Below are 25,894 nucleotides of genomic sequence, written 5' to 3' on the forward strand. Positions count from 1 at the left end.
CACAGCGCTCACCGTTGCGCCAGGGGAGGTCGGCTAAATTATTCACAATACTGTACAATATGCATAATATTATTGACAATGTTGTGCATATTGTCAAAAACATTGCTAGTTTTAGTCTTACCATCAAATGAGATTGCAGTCAAGGGTTAACTTGTATGAGAGTAATAAAATATACATATAATTTATACTCGATTATATACAAATATACATGTAATGAAATATAAAGATCCGCCGAAAAAACCAGGATGTAAAGAAATTAAACAAGTGCAGTTCGCCTCGAATTAAGACCTTGCGCTGTTGCATACAATACCTTTTAAGGGTAAAATTTAAATGCAACTAACCCGCGTCGATCCTAGAAATCTGTGCGGTGCAACTAAATAAAAATTGTTGGAAAACCCAAAAGTGCACGCCTCATAATCTCATTCATTACAATAAAATTGAGATTTTCAAATAATAATTAAACTACATCTAATTATACCGTGAAAAGTAATAGGCATCTATTCCTCAAAATACTGAAGCCTATAAAAAAAACCAACTCGATAAGTGAAGTATTTCGCTCGTTATCGTGACCACAAGATACGGGATCCGCACATACAGATACACGGACGTCGAAGACAGAACTTTTTTAAAAGATTTTTTAATTAGTTTAAATAACAAAAACAGTGTTTTTCTTAACAATTGTCTATTTATTTTCACTTATAAAAGCAATAAAGAATAAAAAAGGTGACATTTTAAGTTGGAGAATCACTCTGTGTGCGTAAACTGACAGTAATACCCACCTCAACGCTTCGCTTATGAGGCGTGCAAAAAAAATTTTTTTTTATTTTTTCTTTACTAAACGACAACACTGCCTCTTTCAGAGAGCCTCTGTATTTTATACTAGCAATAACACGCAACTTTAATTGCGTACAACTTTTAATAAGCTCCACATAAAAACTTTCCAAGGCTTACTGTTCTGCATGTATGGGAAATTATACGTAAGAAAAATAAGCAAATGGCTGCCCGCACCCAGTCAAAATAATTAACAATTTTTTTTTTACAATACACACTGCGACCCTTAATATAAGTCGGGCAGTATTTTGACAATATTGTTAATAATATTGACGCGTGGCGGGCAGCCAATAAGAACATTAGCTTATGAGCGAGAAAAATATACATACATTCCATTTGCAAACAAACAAAATCCATTGAACTTCCAACAATACTAGGAAAGATGATATCATTATCTAATTGCTCCGTTTAGCATAACATCGTCCTAATTATCGGGTATCAACAATGCGTTATGCGAAGACCAGTTTCTTAATATTCAAATTTGTTCACGCCCATAGTTCGGAAGTTTGTATTGTGTCTTAAGAAAAAATAATTAAAAAAACTACTTTCATAGCAAAAAAAAGTTGTATTTTGTTCAGAAAATCTTTGTGTTATTATCGTGTAAACCAATAAAGCAAGTGATTTAATTAAAGAATAAAAGAAAAATCTTGTACTGAGAAACACTGTTGTGTTTAAAAAAAAACCTTTAAGAATTGTTAAAATAAATTATTCAACTGTAAAAACTTTAGTTAAATAATTAAAAATAAATCTTGTACATACGAGGTACGTTTTGTGTGTGAAACAAATCGTAATACAATTAAAAAAATAAAATAAGTACCTACTTGAGGTGTTTACAACTGGCGAAGATTTGCGATTTTCAATATTTGACTTTCAAAAACATATTCCAATTTTAGGTGCACGGTAGTGCACCGCAAAGTTCTAAGTGCGCAGAAAAAGTAATAAGGTTGAAGGAATAAAAATATATTTGTGAAGTGTTATTATTTAAGTTTACCAGTGGTTTTTTTACGCCCGTGTTATAAAAAATCGTGACAATTGATTACATAACAGTTTACTGTATTTTTAAATATCATCCAAAATGTTTTTTAAAGGTAATTTCATTATTATTTATTGCTTTTACTTGTAGTTTTAACTAGTAGTTTCCGCATCTTCCAAGAGGATAAGATTATCAATTCAATATTCATGTTATTGTTACTTTTCTAAATTACTCTTTAACAGCGTCAAACCAGAATCGATTTTGATTTTCAGTTTATCATGGAGTCCCATTAAATTTTTATAAGTATCTGATAAGAATCTCTATAGGAAGAGGGCAAGTTTTTAATGAAAATCAGCTTATGTCCGTTTGCTAAACCTAAAAATCTACTTAATCAGATGCCTAATTATTAAGGTGATTCCTAGGAAAAAACGTTTCACGAACTCTTATGTGATACCTAACCACGTTAGGCGCCATCTTAAGCTATAATATAACACTAACACTTGACAGATGAAAAAAATATAAAAATTAGATTCTTATGGCAAGAACCATAAACAATTTAGGTTATATCAGTAAAAATCTATTAGTGAAAGGTAATCTTTTTGATTAGGCATTGCCTTGTCCGTCGTTAGTGAAAACGGGCATTAATAACCCGCGATAGGTGCAGAAGTTTGATAAATAATCATTTTTAAGTTACTCTACATACAAGTCATTTTCAGTTCCATTTAAAAAGAAAGGTTTTTTCTTTATGTAGTAAAATAACTCACTGATTTGAAGTTATAGGCGTAGATTCTATCCTTTAATATATTTAACCGCAATTAGTTATCATTAATTCTGAGTGCCCTAATTTGTTAAACAGCAAGTATTTATCGATAAATCAGAGTGGCCTAATTATAAATTTAAGTAAGTACTTATACCTACATATCATGAGACACGCCAAGGTTATACTTTGTTTGTGCACAACACCTCAGATAATATTTTTAAATCTACTTTTTCGATCGGAATTTCAACTTCCGTACAGTGCGTTGTGGGTAAAACTGAAAGAATAGTGTCAACACACCCATAGGAAAGATGGAACATTCGATTTTGAGAAATTATTCTAATTTCAAATAACGTATATTCGAGTATTATTTAATTAAAAATACATCTTTAAACATACGTTTTCATATTAAGGTAACCAAAAGAGAAAGATTGACAATCCTGGCTAATTGTAGAAGAATTAAAGAAGAATTTTGAATGTATTTCTGTGCTTTAAAAAGTGTGCGAGAATAATTGATTTAATATGATCTAGGAACATAACCTTTTTCTTATGCCGTGACCCCGTTTGACCCTCAATGTAAACAGCTGATGTTATAGGTGTCATTCCTATGGCAACAGCTGTAGCTCCTCAGGAAAAGGGCGTGGAACAAAAGATTATATAAATATTATATTGTAATAACATTATGCGTAACATCTAATTTCTAATTACCTTTGTATATGAGCCTCGTGTTCGAATATCGCAGGCTACGAAGCCTGCAAAAGTGAGTGGTCTCTGTAAATGCGTGTGAAGTCTACCAATCCGTGCCTTATTAGGTTGGTGGACTGCGACCTAATACCATTATACCATTAAAAAATTAGGAAGAGGCCCGTGTATAGTTATTACTAACTAATATGGCAATATGGCAATAGGTTGATAATAATAAAGAAATTTAATTAATGTTTGAATTATTCTTATTCTTAGCTTTTTTTAATTTTTTTTTATTATATTAAATAATATCATAATTTTTTAGTAGGTTTCCTTTTAGAATATTATATATATATATATATATATATATATACAAGGTTGAACTCTATTTAAACTCTACACTGTGTTTCAACTTGGTACATTCCCTCAAAAATATCTTGTTAATTCACTAACTTTTGGAATGACTCAGAGTAATTCTATATCCCATCGCCATCTGTCGGGCTGATTTGTGAATCTAAACCATCCAAGGTGCCACCCAAACGCATACCGAAAAGTTCATTCAAATCGGTCCAGCCGTCTAGGAGGAGTTCAGTGACATACACACGCACAGTATATATAAATACATACTATTGCGAACTCACAATTTTTACCATATACACCAAGTTTCAAAAGGATGGCTGGGGTCACAAAAAATGTGATTAATAAATCTAAACAAATATCATACCTTAGACTTTATGTATAAGTATATACTAGCGGACCCGTGCAACTTCGTCTGCACCAAATCGGTTATTACCGGAAAACACGAATAAAATGTCATTTTCTAAAAAGGAATCCTAGCTAGATCGATTTATCGCCCCCGAAACCCCCTGAATACTAAATTTCATGAAAATTTTTGGAGCCGATTCCGAGATTCCAATTATATATATATGTATATATACAAGAATTGATTTTATATAGAAACAGAAGATCCTTTATTTTTTTTTATTTCTTTCAGCTGAACCGTCTGATGACGGAGATATACGAGACAGTGACAGCTGCGTGCAACATGGACGAGAACAAACCCGGAAGCTTTCCCACTGACCTCACCGACACAGCCAGTGAAGGTCAGTACACCAAAATACTATGCAGAAGACTTATTGTGTACCCGGTTTCTGTATGTTCTTAATTCTGATCACACAAAGACAGACATCTGTTTCGTGCCCCTATGCATTTCTACAATTTTATGAATTGTCAAGACTCTTATACTCCATTTTTCCTACGCCACTAGATACTCCTATCCTTCTAAACATGTTTCGCTGTGTTTAGGGCATAACACCGTAAAAACAGCGAAAAATGATTCACGTCTAAAAAACACCGTGTGCTGGAACTTGCAAGTCAAGATTGCAGTCAAGGGCTAACTTGTAATGGACTTAATTTTTTTTAGTCCATTACATGTTAGCCCTAGTTATCCTATACAAGTTACTTCTGAATAATGCGCATTATATATTTAAATTTCCATAGATCTCTCAACTGCCCGCTAAGGAACTCGGATCTGTGTTGTTTGGCGGGTATTTATTTATCCTTCTCTTTACAGAGTCGGTAAAGCTGACCCGCAGTTTGACAGAAAAGCGCAAGAACTACGTGCGCCGAGTGTCTTCGAGGGTGGCCTATTTGGACAAAAATGTCAGATCACCGCGATTCAGACACCAAACGTCCATCTGCTCCTACAAGTCCGACGTCATAGACAACCCGTACTCGACATTCCGATCCTGGAAAAGTTTTAGGTAAGCAATTTTAAATTATATTTATAATTCGTCTTACATCAGTGACCCAGTTAATGTAATCTAATGTCTGTTATTTATTTTTAAATGAAAAAAACTGAAGAAAACATCAAGATAATAAAATCAACGATTTGGTTAAAGAAGTAACCTATATCGAGTGTAAGCGGCGCGGAGTGTAAACTAATTACGGTCGTTTCATATAGCACCGCTAAACGGTTCGACGAGTCATCGTATCGGAACGCTAGATCGCCTGATTCTCGTCTGAAAAAGTTATCGAACCATCTCATTCCCTTTGAGAAACTAAATCGTACATGTACTAAACAATATCGATACTGAAAACTGGTTCAGTACTTAAGTACTTGTAAGATTTGACTACAACATGAACACCAGTAAAGTTAAATACAAGCTTGTAACAATAACAAAGTCGTGAGCTGAGTCAGTCCGGCTATTTAGCGAGTTAACCCACAGAAGACGTGTGAAAAAGTAGGCTGCAACCATATAGTTCATTCACTCAAAAAGTGAGCAGACCAACCAGATATTTTTTTGGAAAACTATGACAAAAGTAAACGTGTACTTATGTACACGCCGTTAGAAGTTATACTTCTTTGGCGTAACAAGTTAAAAATCTTTTTAAATATGTTATATTTCGCCTTATTTCTGCGTTTGTAGCACTCTAACGATAGAAAAAGGTATTTAATACATTGAAAGATTTATTATAACTCATTATCTCGTTATCTCACTATCGGAAAACCAAGTTTCATCATTAAAATTGGAAATTTTTGTTTGTGCAATTAAATCAATTAAATCACCGGAATGAGCCCGCAGACTTTAATAATTAAAAGTGTACAGTGTCAAACCTTTTTTGAAAAACAAAATTGTTGACTATAGCTAACTTTAGGATGTCGGTTTTTCGTGACGGTGTGCTCGCGCATTCTAAAAATTTACTCTCATCATTTTTCCCTAATGCGCCAAAAGAAGTATAACTTCATAAATAGAGATACTATAAAATTTATTTATTTATTTATTTATTTATTAGCTTTTCAAGGGAAACAAACAGTATAATTATACATAAAAGTAATGCCGTATTTTTGTATCACATAGACCAATAAAGTTTCCACAACTTGGTTATACATATAACACGATAACATTAACCACAATTGCTTAGGAGTAAGTACCTAGCAAGCAATTATTATACAAAAAAAAGAAAAAATAATAATAATGTAAGTAAAACAAAAATGAAAAACAAAAACTTTAAAGCTATAGTACTTATTTTGTCAAAATAAATTTTCTAAACGTGCCAATTTTGACATGAAAAATGTCCGTCTCACAATATTTGTTGTTAAAAGCATTGCACGCACGAGATAAAAAGTTATTTGCCGAATACCTTGTCTTCCATCTAGCCCACGCAAAGGGAGGTTTACGCCTTGCATTTAACCTACGACATGCAAAATCGATATTACTTAGAAGAAGAGGGGAGTCAACTAAATTATGTATTATTTTATATAACAACATTTGATCTCTTAAATCGCGTCTTTTTTCTAAAGTAATTTCAGTTGCAGATATACTGTGATCACATAGTAAATTACGACGTTTAATATAACGCAGAAATTTACTATAAATCCTTTCAATTGCATCAATGTACACGTTATACTGCGGATTCCAGCATGCTGAACAGTATTCAAGAATAGAACGTATCAAGGCATTAAATAAAAGAACCAGAGTTGACGTCTTCTTAAAATCCTTAGTAACACGCATGATAAAACCAAGCATTCCAAATGCCCTATTAGTAATTATATTTATGTGCGACCTGAACAAGAGCTTGCTATCAAGTTGTACACCCAGGTCACGCAGCTCATCCACTCTAACAAGCAAGCTATTGCTTAGGTAATAATCACTAATTATATGATTTTTCTTTCTGGTAAAAGTAATAACATTACACTTCTTGACATTAATATCAAGAAGGTTGACTTTACAATACGTATTCAATCTAAAAAGATCTTCTTGTAGGAGTTTACAATCATGAAGTGTATTGATAGACCTATAAATTTTCATGTCATCTGCAAAAAGCAAAACCTTTGAATTTTTAAAACAAGAAATAACGTCATTGATAAAGATGTTGAATAGCAACGGACCAAGATGTGAGCCTTGAGGGACACCAGAGGAGACTGGCAGGAATGAGGAACAGTATCCTTTTATAGCTACAGCTTAAAATACTACTACTACTATGAATTAACAAGGATATTGATTGATTTAGGGGGTCCAAAAAATTTAAAAATAGTCCTGATCTTTTATACAGCACATTTTGATAAGGATAGCGATACTTTCAGACCAGACAACATAATTTAGTTAAGAAATTTGTGTAAAACAGAATTGGCACCACTCATCAATTTTAATTTTTTATAAAAAAACAACGCAAAATCAAAATACTTAGTTTAAGTCATCTGAATCCATCTAATCGCGACCCATACACGACGGGTGCCAATGTCGTCATACCAAGTTTCTTTAGAAATCAACGCGTGCCTTTCGGCATGACGCGTCAGCCCACAAATCGAGCCAAACATTTGAGCGAACGAACTAAAAAGTTTCTGCTTAATTGAAGGCGAAGGTGAGAAGCTTAAAGGAATGGCGCTAATCTCTTGAAAATATTGAAATGATTTCACTAAAATTCCCGTGAATAAGATAATACTAAAAAGAAAGGTGGTTCTGCTCTTACAATAGTTTTAAATACATTCCTAGATGGTGTAACTTCATCCACGTTCTGGGACATCTCAAAAAATTATGCTTACGATCAAAATACAATTTGTTTATTACATCACATAGGTATATAGCAAATTCATATTTGACTTGTTTTTATTAGTCTACCAAATTGACCTTCATTGCCACGAAATTAAACAATAAATAAATAAGAGTGGATGAGGGTAGGTGGATATAAATTGATTGACTGATTGCTTTCATTGAGCATACGGAGGTTTTTAGAATTTTCTAATAGTTATTTATGCAACTGTTGTTAATAAGCGGTATTAAAACACGAACGCTGTTTTGAGATAGCAGTATCACATGAGTTTTTTAGTATCTTACTATCACTAGTTGCATACAAGACTTTATCTACACCCATAAAAAGAATCTTCAAGAAAAGATTTTGAAGCAGTTAGCTTTCTGTTAACATTAAAACAGCGAGTCCTAGTAACTTAATATCACCCATTCGTGTTTTATTTACATTCGTGTTTTATTTATATTACATTAGAAAATTCTATGCGTTATTTTAGGTTCCTTAATTTTAAGTCGAACATAACTCCGAAAAGTAAGAGTGCGTACCGGGAATCGAACTCAGTCACTGCGAAAGGCAGGCCCAGGTCTTACCACTATGTTTGATGATATGATTTATTTTGCTTCAGAACCTCCCAAAGCAATTTAAGAGACAAAATGGAGAGGCACGATTCAACGGATTCGAAGATCAACCTGACAGATTCGAGTGGGAACATACTATCTATTCAAGACGTCAGCGATGATTCTCTGGACAATCTGAGCATAGACGAGAAAGCTGGGTGCGTGGGCCTCGAGTTGCCCTTCGAGCCAAGGGAAAAGGGCTTGTTCAACGTGTGTATGCTCGTTGGACTGAATTACATGACGGGGGAGGCGTACGTGAAGAGCGTTTTTCCTAGTCAGGTGAGTTTTTTTGAAGTTACACTTCTTTTGGCACGTTAGGGAAAAATTATGAGTGTAAATTTTTACGATGCGCGCGCACACCGTCACCCTGAAGTTAGCTGAAGTCAAAATTTTGTTTTTCAATAGAAGGTTTGAAACTGTACACTTTGAATTGTCAAAGTCAGCTGCTCATTCCTGTGATTTCCTTAATTCAATTGTACACACAAAAAACTCGAAATTTTAATGATGAAACTTGGTTTTCCGATAATGAGTTATAATAAATCTTTTAATATATTAAATACCTTTTTCTAAAGTTGGAGTAGTTTTTTTACAAACGCAGAATAAGGCGAAAGATAAAAGTTTTGAAACGGTTTTTATCCTTTTTACGCCAAAGAAGTATAACGTCTATATATATACATAAGTACACAGTAGTTTTTTTTTCTTCTGGCTTTACACAGATCAGCCAATGTCAGGTGTCTACGTGTTTAATAAAAGTTAGGGAAACTAGAACAATGAAATATCCCGAGAAATTGACTGACGAAAGGGTGGGAAACTTTGCAAATGGCGGACGCGGCCCCCCCAAACTCTTCCCCAAATCTATACCGCAAACTCGCCCCGAAAAGGACTGGTGCTGTTTAAACTGCACATACCGCAGTACCAGCGCCACTCCCACAGCAGCTAGCCGCAAGTTCTTCAAAATATTTTTTTGTAAATTGTAAACTTTTATAATATTTTAAAAGAACTCACCAATACACATATTATATTTTATTACGTTTAATATTTAATTGATTATAATATTATAAAGTAAACATAACTTTTATATATTTTATTTGTGTCGGTTTATATAATATTTATTTGTCTTTAGTTACCAATATTGTTTTATAAATATTATATATATTTATTCAAGTAATGATATATTTATTTTATGGGTATATGTGCACCACCAAACTATTTTCTGTATTCGTTTTCTTCGCCATTAGTTGCCTGGAAGAAATAGCTATGAAGCGATAAGGCCGCCAAATTGTATACGTTGTTTTGTTATACTTTTTTTTTTTTTTATGTACTTCTTGTGGTGTGCAATAAAAGTATATTTATTCAGTCATTCATACAGACAACCAACTACAATGTGAATGACACCAACACTACAAAATGTACAATACAAACAACACAAATCCGTAAAAACCGCGAGGTCTCCCGACCTTTTTTCGTGAGTTATACTTCATGTACAACGTCAATGTAATGTCACAGAGTAGAATCAACATAGTACTGGTAGCAGGAAAACAAACGCAGGGTGATTACGTATCTCGCGACAGCAATGCGACAGGCGTAAATCTTGCAATCACTGCTGTCAAACACAGCTGTCAAACGCAGTGCCACATCAGGTGACCCACTTGATCGTTTGCACGCGATTAATATTAAAACGTTCTATGACTTTTCAAAATTCAGTATTAATTTATTTCATACGAAATAGTTACATGTGTCATTACACTGTGAAACCAAATACATGTGATTCGACAACGTCGCGTTTGTCGGGTCAGTGACCGCACGAACTAATTTGTGAAAAGGAACATAAAATAATTTGCATTTGCAACTTTTCGCAGAGTATAGCAAATTATGCTTAATTTTCATAGCATATCATGGAATTCGGCAAAGTAACGTCCGCTTCTATCCAATCATAATATATTTTTTATTATTATATATAATAATGCTGTTTCCAGGTTCAAGTGCCGCCGCATATCGAGAACCTAATATTCCCGGAGACGATAAGCTCCGGGAACGTGGGCGAGTGGGCGACGGAGAAGACCGCGCAGTGCTACTCCCTCGTTCTCACCGACGAGAAGGGGGAACGGGCTTATGGGTGAGATAGAGCAAACATTTTTACTCAATGAAAAACCCATTACTAACCGTTTTCAAAATTAAGAAAAAAAGCATTCTAATATTGAAGCACCACAAACCACTCCACATTAGAATGGTTTCTCGAACAATCGGTTAGTCGCTTCATACCAAAGTCAAAGTCACAGTCAAAAATACCTTTATTCAATTATCGGTGGCACTTTTGATGCGTACATAAGAATCACACGGTAGTGAGATGATGGCGATAACCATATTCGTAAATTTAAAAAATAAAGCTACGAGGGTTCCAAACGCGTCCTGGTCTATGAAGAAGCCAAACAAACACAAACAAACTTAGCCGGGTGTTTTTTTTTGTTATCACCATCTCACATTGTCATTTAAAATTATTAGAAGAGCAACCTGGTGAGAGCAATAATTCACCCAAGCTTTTTTATCTATTACTTAGTCCTTTATACCATAATAGGACTTTTCTATAAGCTTACGTTTAATACAAACTGAACTTTTTAAGAGACATCTGCAAGATGTCAATGTTTAGTTTATTGTAGAACTAGCTGTTGCCCGCGACTTCGTCTGCGTTTGATTTTGTTTTTTCATGTGGCATTAAATTTAGCTGTAGTTCTAAAAAAAATTAAAGTATTCAGTATCGCTAAGCCTTAAATGAGGCGTTTTCTATTTTCCGCTGAGGAGTTCTGTCCTCTATCTCCACACCACATTCAGATCCACACAAAGTTTTATCAAAATTAAACACAAATATTATAACCTCTATAGTACAAAAATACTTATTTAAATCGGTTATAATTTGTCGGAGTTATGGTGAAAAATCGTCAAACACATTCATCCCCTCTCCCAAAGAAACCGAGCTTTATGTCGGGATTAAAAGTATCCTATATTACTTCTAACACTTCCAAGAATATGTGTACAAAGTTTCATGAGGATCGGTTAAGTAGTTTTTGCGTGAAAGCGTAACAAAAAAACTTACCTTGATGGGGATAGGCATTGTATGTAACATGTATGTTTAGTACTAATATGAACCATTTAGCAGCTGAGAGTAATTATTTTACCTGTAATGTTCTAAGCGTTCACCATAAAATGTGTAAATTGGGAAAAAGTTTGGGAGCTAACACTGTTGCTAACATTCCGCGGGTGTATTGTGAGACGTGCGTGGGGCGTTTTCACTGTTATTGGACACAATGCACCGCATACAATAATGGCGGGATGAGGATTCTGTATTTTCTTAATTCAATACGCAAAAATATTATAGACACCTTTAAAATTTTACGAGAAATTTTTCAAAAGCTTATTATGTAAACGAAGCATTTTTAATTCCACAAAAATATAGCCCTTGACCGCAATCTCACCTAGGTAATAAGTGATATAGTTGATGCGTCACAGATTGTTTTTTTTTATTTGTTAATAATTGTATGCCAACGAGGTTGAAGCTGAATTAAAAACGAGAAAGCCAAGATCCGCTAGGCTACGCTAGTCCGTCTTTTACGTAAAAATGTACACTGTAGTGAGCGGATGGCGACAACTATATGCGCTAACTCAAAACTAAAGTTAAGCCAGAACATAATAATAATAATAATAATTAGATTTATTGCATAAATACACGTAGATAATCATATTTAGCCGCATGTTATTTATTTTAGCACCATCTCACATTTTAATTTATAACTATTTACATAGCACCCTGGTTAGAGCAATAATGCACACCCAAGCTTTTTTATCCTGTTGATAATCCTTTATACTATAATAGTACGATTCTATAAGCTTTCGTTTAATACAAACTTGAAACTTTTTAAAAGGCAGCGATCCTGTTTTCTGAGTCCCAAGGTCGTGGGTTCGATTCCCACAGCTGAAAAAAGTTTGCATGCTGAACATGAATGTTTTTCAGTGTCTGGGTGTTTATCTGTTTATTACAAGTATTTATGTATATTATTCATTAAAATAATATTCATCAGACATCTCAGTACCCATGACACAAGCTACGCTAAATTTGGGGCTAGATGGCGATGTGTGTATTGTCGTAATATAATATATAAATAATAGATTTATTATTCAGGTATTGTCGGAGGGTGCTGCCAGAAGGTGCCACGACGTGTCTGCCACTATGTTACTGCCTTATTGGCAAATACAGAGCGCCTGGCTTCTATTATAAGGTAAAACATTTAAGAGCTTTTCTTAAAACTAAAAACCTTAATCATAATCATTTATTTGCAAAAAAAACATGTGAAATTATATATGTTACAAAAAGAAGTTACAATGCTTTAGCCAATTTAAAGTCATGCAAATTAATTAATTATTAAACTAATATTTCAGATTAAGTCAATTATATGCTACTATCTGTTGCCCGTGACTTCGTCTGCGTGTGATTTTGTTTTTTTGATGTGGCATTCAATTTAGTTGTGGTTCAAAAAGTATTCAGTATCGCTAAGCCTTCTGAGTTCTCTTCGGAGTTCTGTCCTCTATCTCCAACCACATTCAGACCTACATAAAGATTGGGCACAATTAAACGCATAATATAACCTCTATAGTACAAAAATAATTATTTAAATCGGTTATAATTTGTCGGAGTTATGGTAAAATCGTCAAACACTTTCATCCCTTCTAGTCGAGATAAAAAGTATCTATATTACTTCTAAGACTTCCAAGAATATGTGTACAAAGTTTCATGAGGATCGGTTAAGTAGTTTTTGCGTCATAGCGTAACAAACTTACATTGACTTTTATAATATTAGTAGGGATAGGGAAGTAGGGAGTAATAGGTAAATTTTATCATAGTTTAATTTTACGTCCGATTCTCTATAATTACATTGGATTTAATTTCGGGACTTCTATAACTTATCAAAAAAGTGTTCAACTATGGAATAATTAAGTTTTTTAATACGACAGCCTTTTAATTTATGTTTTTAGCATAGATGTACTGAGAAATTTCTCAGTAAGCTATACCTATAATGCAATCTTAGGTGCCATATCAAAACAACTTTTGCCAAACTGCGTTTCTGCGCATTGAATGCTTTAAAATTTTATAACATATTTAAATCAGATACAGCCCAAACATCACATACAAAATAAAAATCATGTGTCTCACTGTGTCACTTTATTACTCACTTGTGTGTTACTTTATTAGGGGAGGTACGCGTCGCGTAACATAGGTATTATGCGCGTATCGGTCTTTTAACTTCAATATGGTTGTTGTTTGTCTGAAAAAATAAATATGCTTCTTTCTATTGAATATTTTTACAAGGCGATTCCTCATGAAATATACTTACGCATCCTTAATATTTATTTCGTAATTCGGTTACACGTTATATAGGCAGTAGAATATCTTTATAGAAACGGCACAAGTTCAGGGTGAAAAAAATATTTAAATGAGAGTAAAATTTATTTCAGATTCTGCAAGAAATAGAATCGCATCACGGCAATTCCGAGGTGGAAATAAATCAAATACTACATCAACTGTTCGAAACAGATTTTCCAAATCCGGGCGAACAAATATCAATAATGTACACGAACACCTTATCGAGAAGTCCTAATCGATACTCGATTAGTTTGGGCGATATACACAAGTGTAAAACTATGCCCGACCCCAGGAGGAATGAAAGTACGGTGAACGTTTCCGTCACGAAAGAGAGTTTGACGGAGAGTCCGGAAAGATCGGAGAAAGTGGATAGTGAGCTTTTTATAGAAACGGAGAGTCACGCTTTACCGGAATACTACGATTTGGAGAATAATAATCATCCGAAAAGAGTCATGTTGAGTTTAGAAGGACCGAGGTGAGTTCTAGTGGAATTATATAAATTAATCTACTTTATTTCATTAACTGTACATGTATTTTGTGATTATAAAGTAGCAGTTTGATAGCACTATTCGCAGAAACTACATGTTACCCATTCAAAATACTATTTTTGGTTTAAATATATTTGAGAAACAATATGAGCTATATTAAATCATGATAAGGCTATTGTGCCAATGACAATGTTGAAAAGGAGCAGTAGTTGCTCTTTTTTTTCAAGAGCAAGTTTTTTGCCAGCTCGGTGGAATCTGCCTTCCGAACCGGTGGTAGAGTCACTACAAACAGACCGACTTGACGTTTCAAAAGTCCTTATATTAGGCCTAGTTTAAATAAATAAATTTTGAATTTACTTCCATATTATTTACAAGCTGTTGCCCGCGGCTTCGTGTGCGTTTGATTTTGTTTTTTCATGTGGCATTAAATTTAGCTGCAGTTCTAAAAAATAAAATAAAGTATTCAGTATCGCTAAGCCTAATGAGGAGTTTGCTGCTGTCCGCTGAGGAGTTCTGTCCTCTATCTCCAACCACAGTTTGGGCAAAATTAAACACATTATAACCTTTATAGTACAAAATTAATTATTTAAATCGGTTATAATTTGTCGGAGTTATGGTGTAAAATCGTCAAGCTCTTTTTCATCCCCTCTTCCAAAAGAACCGAGCTTAATGTCAGGATAAAAAGTATCCTATAATACTTCTAACACTTCCAAGAATATGTGTACATAGTTTCATGAGGATCGGTTAAGTAGTTTTTGCGTGAAAGCGTTAAACTTACATTGACATTTATAATATTAGTAGGGATAGGGATTTTTTACATTAAAATTGAAATTGTTTCTTTAAGGTTTCCCCACGATGTTTTCTTTCACCGTCGAACCAAGTGATATTTTAATTATTTGGCGGCCGATTGGCGCAGTGGGCAGCGACCCTGCTTTCTGAGTCAAGGCTGTGGGTTCCATTCCCACAAATAGTAAATTAAAAGTATATTAAAAGTATATTATTCATAAAAAATATTCATAAGCCATCTTAGTACCCATAACACAAGCTACGCTTACTTTGGGACTAATTGGCGATGTGTGTAGTGTAGTAGTAATTTAAGACGCACATCACTTTAAAAAGTTAGTGGTCCCCCGGTTCGACCCCCGGAAGTGAAGTCGAGCTCCTACCCACTGGGCCATCACCGCTTCTATAACAATTATTTATTTATTTTTTATTACTATAATAAGTACACATACATCAGTTGTACATTGAACGCACTTACAGCCAAGGTCATACAAATTAATTTATATACACGTAAAATTATAACTTAAAAAAAAAATTGTCGGTATGTTTGGGTGAATATTTCACTCCTAACTAGATAACTGGAATAGCAAGACAATAATAATAATCTCTTTATTAAGACAACTAAGGTCCACCTTTGTTAGTAATACAACTTAAACGACTGTTAGTATTTATTAATTATATTATAGAATTATATTATACTATAGGATAAATTCAAGACAGTTTGGCAATGAAGTCCCGAAAAGCGTGGTAATATAATGTTCACACTGGTTGCAGGACCCGCGTAATCAAGCGCCCCCTGGACCCTCGCGCCGACGAGGACAACATGTCGGTGCTGCTGGACTCGTTCGGCGCCGGACTGGTCATCAAGGTGTTCGGCTCGCTGCTGTTGGAGCGGAAAGTCATCGTCATGGGCGACCAGCTCAAGTGAGTCGTCATTTGTTGACGGCCGATTGGCGCAGTTTGCAGCGACCCTACTTTCTGAGCCCAAGGCCGTGGGTTCGATTCCCACTACTGGAAAATGTTTGTGTGATGAGCATGAATGTTTTTCAGTGTCTGGGTGTTTATATATATATTCTAAGTATTTATGTATATAATTCATAAAAATATTCATCAGGCATCTTAGTACCCATAGTCGTAGTATATTTGTTTGTATTTATTGCATAAACTGTGTACATATCCCATTATAGATATATATCCTATTATAGTATTAAGGACTACGTCAACGATAAAAATGCTTGGGTGTAAATTATTGCTCTAACCAGGTTGCAATTAGTTTTTTTTTAAAGGACAATGTGTGATGGTGATAACAAAAAAAAAATAACAACCGGCTAAGTTTGTTGTGGGCTTCTTCTTAGACCAGGGCGCGTTCGGAACCCTCGTAGCTTTAGTTTTAAGTTGACGAATTTATTTATCGCCATCAACTCACTCCTATGTCATATTTTACATTTAATGTACACATCAAAAGTGCCATCTATATGTGCCTATTTGAATAAAGAAATATTTGACTTTGACTTTGACATATAATGGTCTTCTGAGCCAAATATGACTTAATGTTTGCCATTTCAGCCGTGCAATATCATTCAAGCTGTGAGCTTACAAATAGTTACATATTAAAAAAAATCGTGTGCGTACTTATGTACACGCGTTAGAAGTTATACTTCTTTGGCGTAACAAGATAAAAATCTTTTAAAAAATTTGACCTTATTCTACGTTTGGCCTTATTCTACGTTTGTAGAAAAAACGATACTAACAATATAAAAAAGGTGATGTTTGAATTATTGAAAGTAAACTGTCAAACCTTTTCTAGAAAAACTAAAATGTTGACTGTAGCTAACTTCGTGGTGTCGGTTTTTTGTGACGGTGTGCGCGCGCATCGTCACAAAAAACTACTATTATTATTATTTAAATTACATAAATGCTGACTACCGATAGGAGTGAAAATTAAATCTATATTCTATATTACGAAGCTCATTGAAAGCGTCGCCGATGTCGGATTCCAGGATTTTTGTGCACCCAAAAAGTAGACTGATGTGAAAGGCATATACTCATTTTCGGCATCGACGGTAGGAGAGCCGTAGCTTAATTGGAAACAGCGCTCAGGCCGTGATTGCAAGGGAGTCGCAGGTTCAAATCCTGTCGGTTCCGAAATTTTTTATATGCATATTAAATTTATAAAACCCAAAGATTGTTCAAAATTTTCTGCTGAGTTTCTTGCCGGCTTCTTCTCGGTGGAATCTGCCTTCCGAACCGGTGGTAGAGTCGCTACAAACAGACATACTTGACGTTGCAAAAGCGCTTATATTACCTGCCTACTTGAAAAAGATGAGTTTAGAATTTGACTTCGAAACATTTCAACATCTGTTTCTCTCCCAGCGTCATCTCATCGTGCATGGAGGCCCTACAGAGCTGCCTGTACCCCTTCGTGTGGCAGCAGCCGCTGATCTCCGCCATCCCGTCGGAGATCCAGCGCGACGTGCTCACGGCGCCGCTGCCCATTTTGGCGGGCATGCTGGCGCACCACCATCCCTCGCAGTTCGAGGAGGTGGGTACCACTCGCATAATTGTCATGAGTCAGCATCATCAACCCATCACCGGCCCACTACAAGTCATGGGTCTCATCTCAGTTTAAAACGGTTTTTAATTAATTTTCATTTATCTTTTCTATCTATATCCAATAAATCATCGCTTCCTGAAGCGTGATATTTCAGCCCTCCCCCCCCCCCACTTTCGGGGGGCCGATTTCGAATCCCTGTAAGCACCGCTAACTTTTCTAAGTACTTCATTTTAAGTAATTAATTGCTTATATTTGATTGCTTACAAGACCAAGAATTGAGATAGATGTACGCGGAATTGGAACTCGGTCCATCCGAAAAAGAGTCGAGTGTCCTACGCAGTAGACTATCACCGCCGCGATTTAATGAGTATTAATGGCTAGATGCCAAGGTACAAAGGGGAGGTTTGGAGCTACAGAATATTTTGAGGGGAAGTAGCCTATGAGAGCAGGGCGCGTTTGGAACCCTCCTCCAAGCTTTAGTTTTAAGTTAACGAATGTATTTCTCACCATCACCTAACATTAAAGGTAATATATTATATGTACGGAGACTACATAGGTGACTGTGATTGGTCTACATCAATAAAACTTTTCGAATTTTAATTTGGTATTTATACTTTAGGTCGAGAGTCATACTTACGCTAAGCTGTTCTATGAAGGGCCTTCCGATTATATTAAATGCGAAAGTATATTTGTCTGTTCTTTCTTTTACGTCCCAAATAAGCAACCTATCTTCTTACTTACTGGCATACAGTTTTAAATGACGGAGAGGTACATAGGCTTATTTTCATTCCTAAGAGAACGTTCCTCAGAGATTTGTAAAAGAACCGTGATAAACCCGTCTTAAATCTCTTAGGAATGTTTTGCGGACAAAGAACGCAAGCCGAATTCGCAATCAAACAACGAAGCATCGAAACAACAATTTAAGGAGAGCACTGTCGCCTGTAATACAGGTTTTTACCTAAATCAGGGACAGTAGATTTTAAATGGCACCATTACATACATTTATTACATACACACCAATATAATTTGTGAGGCACGCATTTGTTTGTATTAATATTATAATAACTACTTTACATTTTAAAAACTGTATGTACCCTACATTCTTGTGAATAAATAAATAAATAAAATAAAAAAATAAATAAATAAATAAAAAAATAAATGTTGAAGCTATCCTGCTTTACAGGTACCCTTTTAAAACCTAGGCAATTTACTCAGAGACTTCGAAAATTAACCCTATATAAAAGGCCTCTGCAATGTGTAATTTTTATGGTCAACCATAAAGGTGGAATTAAAAAAATCACCATTACTTAAAATGCAACGAGCTTTTACAGTTTGTTGCAATAATAATAAAATAATGTTTTGCAATAACGTTTTAAATATATTTTAAGAATTAATAATAATAAAAGTTTGTATTTGCTTAATTAAGATTTATGCGATTTTATTAATTTACAAGACCCGACCACGCGTTTCTTGTATCTGTATTTCCTGTGGTTTTCTCAATTCGCAACAAAGCAATATTGCATTATAAATTGAGATGTGAACTATCCTATCTCCTCAGTTTAGTGGGAACAAAACACAATAAAAAATGAAAAGTTAAAAGCTGTTCTGTAGTTTCGGAGTTTATCCAGGACAAACATCGTGACTCTGGAATGATATATAATAGATTAATATTTGTTTCGCCAGGGCATGCTGATAGACTTGGCCCACCCGTCCAAGGTGCTGTTCTATCAAGGGGACGAGTCCACCATCGTGCCCACAGCCAGCTACAAAACCCTGAAGACCTCCCTACAGATGGAGTCGAAGACGAAGCCCGAAGACACCCGGACGCGCAACGTGATGATCTCGGAGGCGTTTTTACGATTCTTCGTCGACATCTTGGGTGATTTCTGGCGGTTCTTCTCCGAGAGGGAAATGAAGGACGGCGACTTGGGGAAGAACGGTGTCGTTTTTGATGTGAGTATTTTTTGTACTATTTTTTTTAGTAGAATAATCAATTTTGTTATTAAATTTGGGGTCTTTAGCGTCTGTCTGTTTATCTATATATTATAAGTATTTATGTGTAATAATACACAAATACTTATATTATACTAGCTGTCCCGGCGAACTTCGTTCCGCGGATAATTTTTTTTAGAACATTTTCCTGTGGACCAAATTGTGAATCTAAACCATCCTTGAATCCCCTTGAACTCACACGAAAAATTTCATCAAAGTCGGTCCGGTCCAGCTGTCTAGAAGGAGTTCAGTGACATACACACGCACACAAGAAATATATATATAAAGATTCTTATTCATAAAAATATTCATCAGTAATCTTAGTACCCATAACACAAGCTACGCTTACTTTGGGGCTAGATGGCGATGTGTGTATTGTCGTAGTATATTTAGTATTATATTTTTTTTTATATATATTAAACAATACTTGCGATGATATACTATCATCTAAGACATGGGATACCGCTTCCGCTCGCTCGCTCAAATTATTACGTTATTTGAAACTCCCAAAAACAAACAAACATCCCGAAAAGCAGGAGAATATGTATGGTGTAATTTAACTTGTAGTTTAGTGGATAAACAAAAAAATATTTGCACGTTTCGCTCCGACGCCGGAGCATCCTCAGGAGATGTTGACTTTACAATGAAAAATTTGCTAAGAAGAGGCATTTAGACCAACGTGGACAGCTATTGATGATGATAACTATATAGAATCTAATGGAGTGTGTTTTCTTTACAGAAAGAGGCATTCATCAAGAATGCATCATCGAAACAAGTGCAGTATTTCCTCGAGTGGTTCACGGAGACGGCCATGTTCAACCATTTCATACAGAACATGGCGCTCTGCTACCACGACCTACCGCTGCCGAGCGATTACATCAACACCGACTTAGTCGACACCCCCCTACCTAACTACTACGAACTGTTCCACGAAAGGGTCAAGAGCAGATCCAAATCCGAGAAGAGCAGCAATAAAATAGATTACAAAAATGCGGTCAATAAAAAAGTTAGGTTGCTGAAAACTAAATTGCGTGATCTTGTTACTTAATCATAAAACGCTTTAAAATTAGGTATTGAAATTAGAGCAAAAAGTGGATTTCAATTCGGAAATTTAATTTGGTTTCCCAGTTGAAGTTTAAACTATTATTATTAATTCGGTGTATAAGAAGCACCCTACAGAGAGTGCAAGCGCCAGCGTGCGGCGGTGTGTACCACATTACATTGAGTGAAAAAATATTCGAATAGGTACTCAATTTTATCAGCCTTTTCAAAACTGCTATAAATGTTTTAATGTTCAATTCATTCAATCTGAATGTTTGTAAAATGAAAATCAGTAGCACTGAACATACAACTTTAAAACAAAGTAATTTAGAGCCATTTTACTTTGGCGTTAGTTTTTCATACTTATGTTGTAAATCTTATACGAATGTCGGTTGTCTCGATCATCAAATTTATATCTCATTTTATACAATGCTTTTCGATATTTTTTTTTTTAGTTTTAAAATATTTTGAAAATGGAATAGTTTTTACTTAGTTTTATTTCACATTCCTTTACGTTTTTTTAAGTTACATAATTCTTTTTTTTTTAAATGTAAACATACTGTACAAAATTTGTGAACATTTTTTTACTGCCTACATTTCTACATCATAAGATGCTGACTGTCGATAATTATTATTTAATTTGATTTACGTTGTATTGTTAAGCTTGTAGTTATTCGCGGCTTTGTCCGAGCATAGTTTCTGTTTTCCCGTTTCCAGCGGTATTCGTCTTCAAAAAGTCCTCTACCTGACCTTGAAAGTCCTGTAAAAATCGGCTCAGCAGTTCAAAAGATCGAGAACAAAAGTCGCGAGTGACTACTAGTTTCGAAATAAAAATCTCTCGTGTACTATTTTAAAAAGTAAGGCTTTTAAATTATAATCTAGTTATAAAAAAACGGTGCCTTAAAATCATGCCTTTTTAAGTTAAGTATTTTAATGGTGCTAATTAAACTATACACATAATTTCGAATAAATTAAAGAGCTGTAAAATTAGTATCCACAAGTATTACTTTTTTGAGCTGTCATTTTAGAGAGTTGTGTGAAATTAGCACCAATATCAATTTTATTACTGTTTATAGTCTTCCAATTTCTTGTTCGGCCAATTTCACAGCCTTCGTGTGTTTGAGTGCCCGTAATATAAGTAGGACGTTTGAATACTGATATGTTTTAAACCAGGTATTCAGGAAAGGATATGGATATATCGAAAAACTTACAACGATATGTCATTTTGAATATTACGCTAAACATTTTTTCTTGAATCCTGTGCAGTCGTTGAAATTATATCGTATTTGATACATTTTCGACACCTGATATTTTATGTATCCAAATAATAAATATCGTGCGTCGAAATTTGTTTCACCTCACTTTTTAGCTACGTAAACATACCTTCTATGGTCGAGCCTGACGTCGGTGCTAATTAAAGTTCATCCAGATTACTCAGTGACTCGTATGTCTTCTATGTTTTGTATTAGATTTTTATAGTATTTTCTTTATTTTTATTTTTGTACTTTTATTTCATTTTATTTATTTATGTCTTAGCTGCCGAGCAAATGTCTCTATGTTTCGTTAAATGGTGCAAGCAGCGTCTCGCACGTACCAAACGAACTTTAACGTCGAATGTACGTTTAAAATATTATGAGCCGTTTCATGTAGAGTTTAGGTTAAATTTGGTTTGCACAATCGTAGAGTAGGTAAATATAACGCCTGGCACGCAACGCCTGTTACCGAAGAGAATCTTCTTTTAATTATTCTTCCTGCTAATCTACTTTTCCATGAATCAAACGTTATTGTTAAATTCAAAAACAATACAAGAAATTAGGAGACTGTAATGAAATCTGCAGTGCCTTTTTAGTACTATAATTTTAAATGTTACAGCTTTATAAGTATTGATATCCAGCGGTATAAGTCCAACGTTGGTAGACTCCCCATTGACGAAGGGACTATCAAACGAATCGATGGACTCAAGCATAAAACTGGAGTAGGAAATCTCTACAAACCCCTACGTCCAACGTTGGTCGCCCATCGCCGCCAATGTAGAATAAATTATCCCAGTAAACCACCAATAAATTAACCATGTATGCTGTCCAAATTCCAATGCAATTTGTTTAAACTATATAATTAAATACATATCATTGTTTTAGATCTGTTTGATTGTATAATTGCCACATTCATCTGGATGAACATTATTGGATATACAACGTGTAAATGAAAACCGAAATAATACTTCGTAGGCCTCAGAGATACATTATGTACTGTCTCTGAGTATTATCTGTGAAACCGAAAACCAAATAGTTTTGAGTAAACCACTGCCATAGTTTTTACTGTAAATTAAACTCATGTGGCTTCTGTCACTTTATTAGGTACGCGTCGCGTAGCGTAGGTACTATGCTCGTGTCGATATTGTATCCTCTATAGGGTTGTCAAAAATATATATTTTTTAATGTATGGAAAACAAGGTATGCCTTTTTTGATTTAATATTTTTTTTGTTACACGTTGTATACTAAGGAAAACCTCTTCTAATTACTAGTACTGTCAAAAGTAAGAGCTCTAGAATTGGAATTAAAACATGGATGATGTTATCTTGTGATTTTTTTTTAAACTTTCATTTTAAGTCCACGTTCGTGTAATTCTAGTCTACTACTTCGAAACAGTCTAAGCGTAAATGGGTTCACTGCTTCAAAATTTGGCTTTATATGCGTTTCAATGAAAGGGGTCAGATACACCGTGTTTCTAAGATTTCCCTGGCGCAACGGTGAGCGCTGTGATTTCTAAATTGAAAGATCCCGGGTTTGACCGCCCACGAGGAAAATTTGGGAATTTATAATTTGATCTGTAGGAGACTTTCGCCATAGTTACCAGCGAGAAAGACGTGCATTTACGATACCTCGTAGAAACCGATTTGGGGTAATAAAACTACTGTAACCCTAACAGGTTAGTCCGCTACAATCTTAGACTGCGTTATCTCTAAACACTAGATAAGGCTGTATTAACTTGTAGAGAAATAAAAAAAAAATCTCTCGCACGGATACATCATTCTTGTTTTCATTCAGTATCTCCCGTAAGTAGTAATCGTTGGATAATTGCCCTTTGTTTTCGTCACAGTATTTTTAATCGTAGATGAGTTTTCTGACTCCATTTGTTCAATTTATCTAATCGATTAAAGAGCTTAAGAAAAACTACCTAAATAGCGCAAGTTTCCGATGGAATAAAATTTATTTTAAATGTAAAATTGACTCCCTATTTTAATTAGGCTGGTAAAATACACTTTTAAATCATCAGGTAAGTCCAAACATGTTCATCCGAATGAAAAAACGTTTTAGTTAAACGATGAAGAAATGAATGTTTTTTTTTACTCATCGTTTGCAGCTATGGTTTGATGCTTAGCAATTTTTATTTTTATTTTACACCTAAGTTATTGTACACAATTTTATCTATATATATATTTTAAGTCTTGTAAATATAACTTTTAAAACTAACTATATAAAATAAAGTAGTTATGTGAGTTTTGTCTTTAATTTCAACAACGAACCGAACGCTCATAAAAAAGTAGTAGTAGAATTTCTGTTTTATCGCAGTATGAAATAGCCCAGAACACCTTACGAAGTCTTCTTTGTATCTTTTAAGAGTTACTAGTTTGAGATTTTTTTACCTAAGTTCGATTGTGTGAAAGTCAACTAGGTTTTGTATGGAATGGACAAAGCGCCATCTAGTGACTACTGTTTCCAAACATTAAAACTATATCGCTCTTTCGATACCATACAAAACGCAGTTGACTACACACGATCGAATACGTAAAAAATCTCGCCCTAGGCAGTTAAACGTTATTTTTAATATATTCTATGATTTATTCTTTTGAATTTTTTTTTTTAAATTCTTAACAATGCTTAAAAATAAAATAAAAAACACAATTAAATATTTATAAAAAAAAACATCCACCCTCCGCTTGCGGGGCTTTTAAATGCCCAAGCAACCGGCGGTCAGGGCTCCAGAGTGAGAAACCTCCTCACAATACGCGCCGTTTCAAGGACTACTGCCTTCTGTATCCGACCCTTGATCCAACAACCAAGCGAAAGATAATAATATTAACAATTATTAATATTATTGAAGTCTTTATTTGTACACAGCTATGAAGTTAGGGAAATAAAAAGAAATACATAGACCGAAGTAGAATACAAAAGGCAGCGTCTTTGTAGCGATCTCGGCTAGGCAACCTTAGGATTATTTCGGCGTCGATGGTAGGAGAGCCGTAGCTTAATTGGAAAAAGCGCTCAGGCCGCGATTGTCAGAGATATGTCGCAGGTTCAAATCCTGTCGGTTCCGAAATTTTATATATGCATTTTAAATTTATATAATGTGAACGTATGTGTAATACCAACTAACAGCCAGTGATGTTTCTACGCGTCTTCCGCTGACTAAAAACAATGATAACCTTGCGCAATCGTCCGCGTAATCATCAATAAGCAAGCCCTTTAGCTGTCTATAACTGCCTCTCAGTCAGATTAAAATACTCGTATGAGAGTTTACATTTTTTGCGCATGTTTTTTGTAAAAGTAATAATTGATTGACCAATCAGATCCACCTGATGGTAAGTTGAAACCCAGCTCCTTTAAACAGAGGAACACTTTACAGGGCATGCAACATGTCGCCCATTTATAATATTGATAATTCCTCCAAGTGTAGGTAAAAACACTAATAAAAATTATACGTTTACATATTTTATAATATCAGTATGGATGTTTAAAAAAAACTTTGGTTTTTCGCTACCATCTTAGACTTCATATTCACTTACCACCAGGTGAGATTGCAGTCAAGGGCTAGCTTGTAGTGTAGTGAAAAAAAGTGTATCTTCTATAATCTAGGACAAACAACAAGTTTACGACGCCGTGTAACAGAATTATGAAAAAAAATTGAAGGATACATAAGTATATTTTATAAGGAATCACCCTTCAAAAATATTAAATCAAAAGAATATTTATTTTTCCATATAAACTAATCAAAAACATTCTAATTGCTTACTTATGAAAACTCTATTGAAGATAGAATACCGACACGCGCATAGTATCTACGCTACGCGACGCGTACCAAATAAAGTGACAGGAGTCACATGATTTTAATTTTGCATGTGATGTTAGGGCTGTATCTGATTTCTTACAGTAAAACTATGGCAGTGGTTCACTCAAAAGCTATTAGGCTTTCGGTTTCACAGATAAGTCTCAGAGACAGTACATAATGT

At 34.7% G+C, this 25,894-nt stretch overlaps 1 protein-coding gene across 2 annotated transcripts in view; it reads left to right on the forward strand.

The window, feature by feature from the left end:
* Positions 1–21,149, forward strand: part of LOC120627831 (DENN domain-containing protein 2B-like) — a 71,150-nt gene extending 50,001 nt beyond the window's left edge. For both annotated transcript variants that reach the window (XM_039895903.1, XM_039895904.1), the window contains exons 3-12: positions 4,240–4,348; positions 4,819–5,008; positions 8,401–8,671; positions 10,369–10,508; positions 12,567–12,663; positions 13,898–14,280; positions 15,851–16,000; positions 17,450–17,618; positions 19,314–19,583; positions 20,362–21,149. In XM_039895903.1, coding sequence (XP_039751837.1) covers positions 4,240–4,348; positions 4,819–5,008; positions 8,401–8,671; positions 10,369–10,508; positions 12,567–12,663; positions 13,898–14,280; positions 15,851–16,000; positions 17,450–17,618; positions 19,314–19,583; positions 20,362–20,670 — 2,088 coding nt within the window. In that variant the 3' untranslated portion in view covers positions 20,671–21,149. The remainder of the gene's footprint in view (positions 1–4,239; positions 4,349–4,818; positions 5,009–8,400; positions 8,672–10,368; positions 10,509–12,566; positions 12,664–13,897; positions 14,281–15,850; positions 16,001–17,449; positions 17,619–19,313; positions 19,584–20,361) is intronic.
* Positions 21,150–25,894: the final 4,745 nt, after the last annotated feature.

The sequence above is a fragment of the Pararge aegeria genome, chromosome 12 (genome assembly GCF_905163445.1).
Source record: "Pararge aegeria chromosome 12, ilParAegt1.1, whole genome shotgun sequence".
In the NCBI taxonomy this organism is placed as follows: domain Eukaryota; kingdom Metazoa; phylum Arthropoda; class Insecta; order Lepidoptera; family Nymphalidae; genus Pararge; species Pararge aegeria.